At 40.1% G+C, this 8,109-nt stretch overlaps 1 protein-coding gene across 1 annotated transcript in view; it reads left to right on the top strand.

The window, feature by feature from the left end:
- SLC12A1 (solute carrier family 12 member 1) overlaps nucleotides 1–8,109 on the top strand; it is a 95,107-nt gene that overhangs the window by 84,690 nt on the left and 2,308 nt on the right. Inside the window, exons 22-25 of the mRNA XM_067471405.1 lie at nucleotides 987–1,098; nucleotides 1,728–1,814; nucleotides 2,289–2,424; nucleotides 6,410–6,477. Coding sequence (XP_067327506.1) covers nucleotides 987–1,098; nucleotides 1,728–1,814; nucleotides 2,289–2,424; nucleotides 6,410–6,477 — 403 coding nt within the window. The remainder of the gene's footprint in view (nucleotides 1–986; nucleotides 1,099–1,727; nucleotides 1,815–2,288; nucleotides 2,425–6,409; nucleotides 6,478–8,109) is intronic.

The raw sequence follows: 8,109 nt of genomic DNA, 5'->3' as shown, positions 1-8,109 counted from the left end.
TTTGTGTGTTTATATGTATATATGCATATTGTGTATATGTGTGTGCTTATCTCTATGCATATTTGTGTGTATGTGTATATGTATATGTGTGAATGTGTATATATAGGAGCCCCCGGTGGCGCAGTGGGTTAAACCCCTGTGCCGGCAGGACTGAAGACCGACAGGTTGCAGGTTCGAATCCGGGGAGAGGCGGATGAGCTTCCTCTACCAGCTCCAGCTCTTCATGCGGGGACATGAGAGAAGCCTCCCACATCAAATCATCCAGGCGTCCCCTGGGCAACGTCCTTGCAGACAGCCAATTCTCTCACACCAGAAGCGACTTGCTCCTGACACGACAAAAAAAATGTGGATATATATGTGTGTATGTGTGTGTATTTGTGTGTGTTTGTGCATATATACATGTGTGTGTGAATGTGTGCATGTGTATATGTATATGAGTGTATGTGTATATGTATTTATTGTGTATTTGTGGAGGGGGGGTTTAAATCTGTTCTGCTGGGGTTTTTTGTGTGTGTGTTTAAGGGTGATGGTCACTTGTTGGTCTGTTAGGGGTATAGTGTCCAAATTTGGTGTTAATTCCTCCAGTGGTTTTTGAGTTTTGTTAATCCCACAAACGAACATTACATTTTTATTTATATAGATCTAGACAAAAGATTTATAAATCTGTATAATATTGGTTAGGTGCACTATAGATAGCAGAAATAGTAGATGTGAACACTACAAACCCTTTCTTCCTTGGCAAACATGCTGTGGATTTTATTTATTTATTTATCGTGTCAGAAGCGAATTGAGGGTACAGTTATAATGTATTCAGAAACATAAACTGCATAATTAAAGTAAAGGGTCTATGAACCAGTTCTGTTTTAAAACACAGGGCTGCTCTAAGAATGAAAACAGAGAAGACCATGTAAAGTGTAAAAGTAAAGTGTAAAAGTTGGGTGCAACAAATATATACGTAACTAATCTGATCTATATTATTCACACAGGGCTAATACTCCTAATTCCCTACATTCTCACTCTACGGAAAAAGTGGAAGGATTGTAAACTAAGGATCTTTACTGGAGGAAAAGTCACTCGCCTCGAAGAGGAGAAGCTAAGGTAAATATGCTTTCTATCCTCTCTGTTGCACTCCAAGGCTGGGAACCACCTCTGTACTTAACACACGCTCCAGTCCAAGGTAAAATAGCAAAGCGGTTTATTGCAGAATACATATGAAAAGCAATTCAGCAAGAAGTATTAAAAAAAACCAAAGTCCAAATATCAAGAATAATCCACAGAAATCCTAGTACGGGAGTAGCATCAAAAACCAGGAATACAAAAGCAGAATAAATCCAAAACATGAGATTTAGGAACAGTCTTTAAAACTTGGAATCATGAGACATGAACAAAAGGAAACATGGAACTAGAAATCCTTTGCCTTGATGGTAGTATGCCCAAATGTGAACACTATTGGAGTTTGGGGGGAAACAGACCTTGACATTTGGGAGGTGTAGTTGCTGGGATTTATAGTTCACCTACAATCAAAGAGCATTCTGAACCCCACCAATGACAGAATTGAGCCAAACTTCCCACACAGAACCCACATGACCAACAGAAAATATTGTGTTTTCTGATGATCTTTGGCGACCCCTCTGACACCCCCTCGCGACCCTCCCAGGGGTCCCGACCCCCAGGTTGAGAACCACTGATATAGAAGGTACTTAAAACAGTTTTACTTTTATTTTCAGGATGGCTTCACTTTTAAGTAAATTCAGAATAAAGTTTGCTGACATTAACATAATTGGTGACATCAATATGAAACCCAGCAAAGAGAGGTAAATTGCAATTTTCATTTTCATAAACTTGAAGTAAATTCTACTATTTAGTTGACTTATTTCCAAATATGTCATAATAGGACTGCAGCATAGCCGATTTATACACTGGACCGTAGCCTGAATTGTAGCTTACACAATTATAGAAACTGGAATCAAATCTACCAATGTGTTGTATTATATAGAGTAGGGTTTTTAAACATCTTCTTTTGTTCTTGTGTCAGGTCTATTATTTTGTAATAGAAATAAGGTAAGGTATAAACAATGCAGCAGATAATGTAGACCTGTCTAGGCAATGTGTATCCATAGTGAAAATGCACAGTTATAATGGAGCATAAAATTGATCCTTGCAGTTTAAAGATCTGGAATGCAATTCGGCGAGCGCTCCATAGCCAACAATATGTCCTCCCTTAGAAAATCTGCGAAATAATGAGTTGAAGTCCTGCTGTCAAGCCTCTTTTATAATTTCTGTTCCAGCTGGAAATTCTTTGAAGAGATGATTGAACCGTATCGCCTCCATGAGAGCTGCAAAGATTTAACAATTGCTGAGAAATTAAAGAGAGAGGCACCGTGGAAAATCACCGACGCAGAACTAGAAGCGTTCAAGGAGAAGGTAAAAAGTTATACCTGTGTTACCTGCAACACGGTGGGATGGTCAGTTGAAAAAGAAATTAAGACGCAAAGCATCTGGGAATAGAAATGGGAAATTGACGGGATATAAACATAGAATCATAGAGTTGGAAGAGATCTCATGGGCCATCCAGTCCAACCCCATTTTGCCAAAAAGCAGGAAAATTGCATTCAAAGCACCCCTGACAGATGGCCATCCAGCCTCTGTTTAAAAGCTTCCAAAGAAGGAGCCTCCACCACATTCCGGGGCAGGGAGTTCCACTGCTGAACGGCTCTCACAGTCAGAAAGTTCTTCCGCATGTACAGATGGAATCTCCTTTCTTATAGTTTGAAGCCATTGCTCCATTGTGTCCAGGGAAGCAGAAAACAAGCTTGCTCCCTCCTCCCTATGACTTCCTCTCACATATTATACATGGCTATCATGTCTCCTCTCAGCCTTCTCTTCTTCAGGCTAAACATGCCCAGCTCTTTAAGCCGCTCCTCATAGGGCTTGCTCTCCAGACCCTTGATCCTTTTAGACGCCCTCCTTGACACATTCCAGCTTGTCAATATCTCTCTTCAACTGTGGTGCCCAGAACTGGACTTAGAGAATTTTACTTAATTAGAGATTATGCTTAATCTGAAAAACAAAATTAATAGTTAATATCCAGCAATGGTGGATCCAATGTTCTTAGCTCAACCTGGGAATTTTTGATACTAGGCTTTGTTTCTAATTCCAGATAGTGTTGAATTTCTGGTAGTTGTAAAGAAAAGCATTCTGTGAAGGTTATCCTGAAAGTAAGGTTACAAGGCATGTAGCTCTTGCAGGGAATTTTTGCAGGGAAAGTTGGTATCACTGCTGTGTAGCGGGAAGCCAGCAGAAGCGAATGACCAGTGCCAGTCGTCAGTAGCTCATCAACTGGTATTGTGGTGAAGGTTAGAGATGAGTGTCCTCATTCCGTTTCCCTCCAAATGCAAAGTTTGTGTTGCATGGTCAGTTGAAAAACAAATTAAGCCGCAAAGCATCTGTTAATAGAAATGGGAAATTGACAGGATAGTTGTTGTTCATTCGTTCAGTCGTCTCCGACTCTTTGTTATCTCATGGACCAGCCCACGCCAGAGCTCCCTGTCAGCCGTCATCTCCCCCAGCTCCTTCAGAGTCAAGCCAGTCCCTTCAAGGATACCATCCATCCATCTTGCCCTTGGTCGGCCCCTCTTCCTTTTGCCTTCCATTTTCCCCAGCACCATTGTCTTCTCTAAGCCTTCCTTTCTTCTCATGATGTGGCTAAAGTACTTCATCCTTGCCTCTAACATCCTTCCCTCCAGTGAGCAGTCAGGCTTTATTTCCTGAATTATACACTGGTTGGATCTTCTTGCGGTCCAAGGCACTCTCAGAACTTTCTTCCAACACCACAGTTCAAAAGCAACTATCTTCCTTCGGTCAGCCTTCCCTATGGTCCAGCTCTCACATCTGTAGGTTGCTACGGGGAATACAACTGCTTTGACTATGCAGATCTCTGTTGCCAGTGTGACAGGATAGAGATTATACATAATCTGAAAAACAAAATTAATAGTTCATATCCAGCAATGGCGGATCCAATGTTCTTATCTCAACCTGGGAATTTTTGATACTAGGCTTTGTTTCTCATTCCAGACAGTGTTGAATTTCTGGTAGTTGTAGAGAAAAGCATTCTGTGAGGGTTATCCTGAAAGTAAGGTTACAAGGCACGTAGCTCTTGCGGGGAATTTTCGTGGGGGAAATTTGTATCACTGCTGTGTAGCGGGAAGCCAACAGAAGCGAACGAGCAGCGCCAGTTGTCAGTAGCTCATCAACTGGCATTGTGGTGAAGGTTAGAGGTGAGCGTCCTCATTCAATTTCCCTCAAAATGCAAAGTTTGCATTGTAATATGCTATCTAAATGCTAAAGGCATGAACACTGTTGTGATTCATCACAAAATCATTTCAGTTTTTTTGGAGAGGACATAATGTCAAGACAGCATGTGACAAAATGGGTACGGAATCCATTGTGAGACCATGAAGAAACTTCGCAGAGCCATCCAAAACAAACGTCCAAAACTGACGGCGGGAGTCTATCTCCTTCATGACAATGCGAGACCGCGCACCACTCATACAACGCAAGAGTTGTTGACTTTATTTGGTTGGGATGTTTCAAGCCACCCCTCTCACAGCCCCGATCTCGCATCCAATGACTATCATCTGTTCACTAAATTGAAGGAACACCTGGGTGGAAAACAGTTTTCTGACGAAGACAAGGTGAAAATTGAAGTGACAAGCTGGCTGAAAAAGGTGGAGGGAAACTTCTATGACACAGGCATCAAAAACTTGTCCCACGGTTGACAAAATGTATTGAACTGAATATTTAATTTATTTATTTAAAAACATTTATATTCTGCCCTTCTCACCCCAACTCAGGGGACTCAGGGCGGAGCACAGCATATACATGGCAAACGTTCAATGCCGGGACACAAATTCACATACAATACATAAACATTAAAAAAAAACATTTATCAATGGTCATGTAAGGAAACATCTAAATATTGGTCATTAATACATGAGGAAACACAAAAAAAAATTAAGAGGAAGTTTAAGGAGAAACTTAGGCTTCACAGACCTGGAATTACAACTTGAAGAGAACGAAGATAAACTATTGACTTATATTACAACAGCAGCTAGAATTTGCTTTGCAAGACACTGGAAAAAAGAACAAATTCCCATTATTGATGAATGGTTAGATAAGCTTAAAGAAATAAGAGACGTGGATGAATTAACTTTTTTGTTGAAAAAAAATATAGGGAAATCTGTAAAAAGGACAGATTGGACCCTTTTTTATGACTATGAAAAAAAAATAGAAAAATACCAGAGACTAAGAAGATATAAATAAGATAAAGAAATAACTGAAGAAGATCCGGGGATTGGAGTGGAAGTCATTTTAGCTTAGGTTTTGCTTTTTGTGTTTTTGTATTTTTTCGTATTTTTAGTAATTTTTTTGTATTTTTTTGTATTTTTTCTCTCATTTTTTCTCTCTCTTTCAGTGACGGGGTTTCTTACTTTTCTATCCTCTTCTGAATGTTCCCCCTCTTTCCATGTGTATGTGTTTAAAACGATCAATAAAAATTTATATTAAAAAAACATTTATCAAAATATTAAAATACACTATTTAAAGGAAGAAACCATGAAAATGAACAAAATCTGGCTACCAGTATTAAAAAATTCTAAAATTAAAACAGCAGAGAGAAAAACAGGCAGGGACATCTAATCACCTTTCAAGAAGAGTTTGCTCCAGGCACAGTCAGCCCATTGTATGCTAATCAAGGTGGTCAGTTGAAAAGATTCACACCTAACCCAACTTACAAAAGCCTTTTGTCTCACCCTGGTCATTCCACAGATATATAAACCCCTTTTTTCCCAGCTCCAGCAGACCTCACCTCTGAGGATGCTTGCCATAGATGCAGGCGAAACGTCAGGAGAAATGCCTCTAGAACATGGCCATATAGCCCGAAAAAACCCACAAGAACTGAGTGATTCCGGCCATGAAAGCCTTCGACAATACACTATTTAAAACCGTCCTAGTCATCCGCATCAAATCTAATTGAATAGTAATTATGTGGAAAAATAGCATAATACCTATGCTACAATTCATGTAAGTTTTATTAAAATGTATTCATTCTTTGTATTTTAAAAAATTATTGTAACCTTACTTTCCGGATAACCCTCGTATACAGCAGGCATGGGCAAATTTGGCCCCCTCGGGCTGCTTAAGTAGCTGAGGAGGAAAAGGAAGGGGCTTGAGGTTGTTAGGAATTGTGGGAGTTGAAGTCCAAAACACCTGGAGGGCCCCAATTTGCCCATGCCTACTATAGAGGGTGATTAATAGGTGTGTTCTAGTTGGGAAGAACTATTGGGATTTCAAACATGCTATTACCTTCTTTCTCAAAATTGTTAAACATATTGCTTTTTGTTTTAAACAGAGCTACCGCCAAGTCCGTTTGAATGAACTTTTGCAGGAACACTCTAGAGCTGCTAATCTGATAGTTCTGTAAGTTGCATCGATTTGATTATTTGTGGATTTGTGTAATGTATTGTGTTTAGGTCCTCCAACAAAACTCTATTGTCAGCTGCTGGAAGTTGATCATAGCATTGCACTCTAGTGAATGCGGACAGCTGACTGTATTACTGAGCTTACTTACTTAGGCAATCCCTCAATGTCTGAGTATGATGGCCTTCCCAGTATAGTGTCTTGGTGGTGGATACATAGGTGACTGTGGAGCCCGCATTCTTGACCTGCATGTTCTTCCACAGTGAGGGAATCGGTTTCCAGGCAGTCCCAGCTTGACGTGGCTTCCTCTTAGTACGTTCCCCCCTTTTGCCCTCCATTCATGTCTCTTGAATTCCACAACACTGCTGGTCACAGCTGACCTCAAGTACTCAAGAGCCAGGGCTTCCCAGTTTTCGGTGTCTATGCCATAGGCTTTAATATTAGCTTTGAGCCCATCTTTAAATCTCTTTACCTGTCCACCAAAATTCCATTTTCCGTTCTTGAGTTGGGAGTATAGTAACTGCTTTGGGAGATGGTGACTGGGCATTCGGACAACATGGCCAGTTCAGCAGAGTTAATGGTGTAGGAGCATCTCTTCAATGCTGGTGGTCTTTGCTTCTTCCAGCATGCTGACATTTGTCCACCTGTCTCCCCAAGAAATTTGCAGTATTTTTCAGAGGCAACACTGATGGAATTGTTCCAGGAGTTGAGTGTGATGTCTATAGACAGTCCACGTTTCACAAGCTTATAACAGTGTTGGGAAGACAATAGCTTTATAGACAAGCACCTTGGTATCCCTACAGATGTCCCGATCCTCAAACAGTCTCTGCTTCTTTCAGAAAAATGCTGCACTCGCAGGGCTCAGGCGGTGTTGTATTTCAGTGTCAATGTTGACTTTTGTGAAGTCGTGGCTGCCAAGGGAGTAGAAATGGTCAACATTTTCTAATGTAATGCAATATAATATAATATATTATACAGAAATGCTGGACCACTCTCACAACCACCATGTCAGACTACACAGAGAAGCCACTGAAATCCACAAGCATGTGGACAATTTCAACAGAAAGGAAGAAACCATGAAAATGAACAAAATCTGGCTACCAGTATTAAAAAAACTCAAAAATTACAACAGCAAAAAAAAACCAGAGAGTAAACCATCAGGCACATCAAATCACCTCTCAACAAAAGATTCCCCCAGGCACTTCCAAGCCATTAAATACTAATCAAGGTAATCAGTTTAAACATTCACACCTAGCTCCAGCAGACAAACGTCCTTTGTCCCACCCTGGTCATTCCACAGATATATAAACCCATTTTCCTACTTCCCACAGACCTCACTACCTCTGAGGATGCTTGCCATAGATGCAGGCGAAATGTCAGGAAAAAAATGCCTGTAGACCATGGCCATATAGCCCGAAAAAACCTACAACCCTATGATATTATAATTATATATTTATGTTACATGTAATATTACTAATAATATTACAATATAATGGTATAGTACAATATAGTAATATTTAATACTGATATTGTAGTATGCTAATCATATAATTCAATATATTGTATGTATATATATCTTGTAAGCTGCTCTGAGTCCCCTTCGGGGTGAGAAGGGTGGCATATAAATGTTGT

Source organism: Anolis sagrei, chromosome 9 (genome assembly GCF_037176765.1).
Source record: "Anolis sagrei isolate rAnoSag1 chromosome 9, rAnoSag1.mat, whole genome shotgun sequence".
Taxonomy (NCBI): domain Eukaryota; kingdom Metazoa; phylum Chordata; class Lepidosauria; order Squamata; family Dactyloidae; genus Anolis; species Anolis sagrei.
This window is presented reverse-complemented; position numbering and strand designations above follow the sequence as displayed.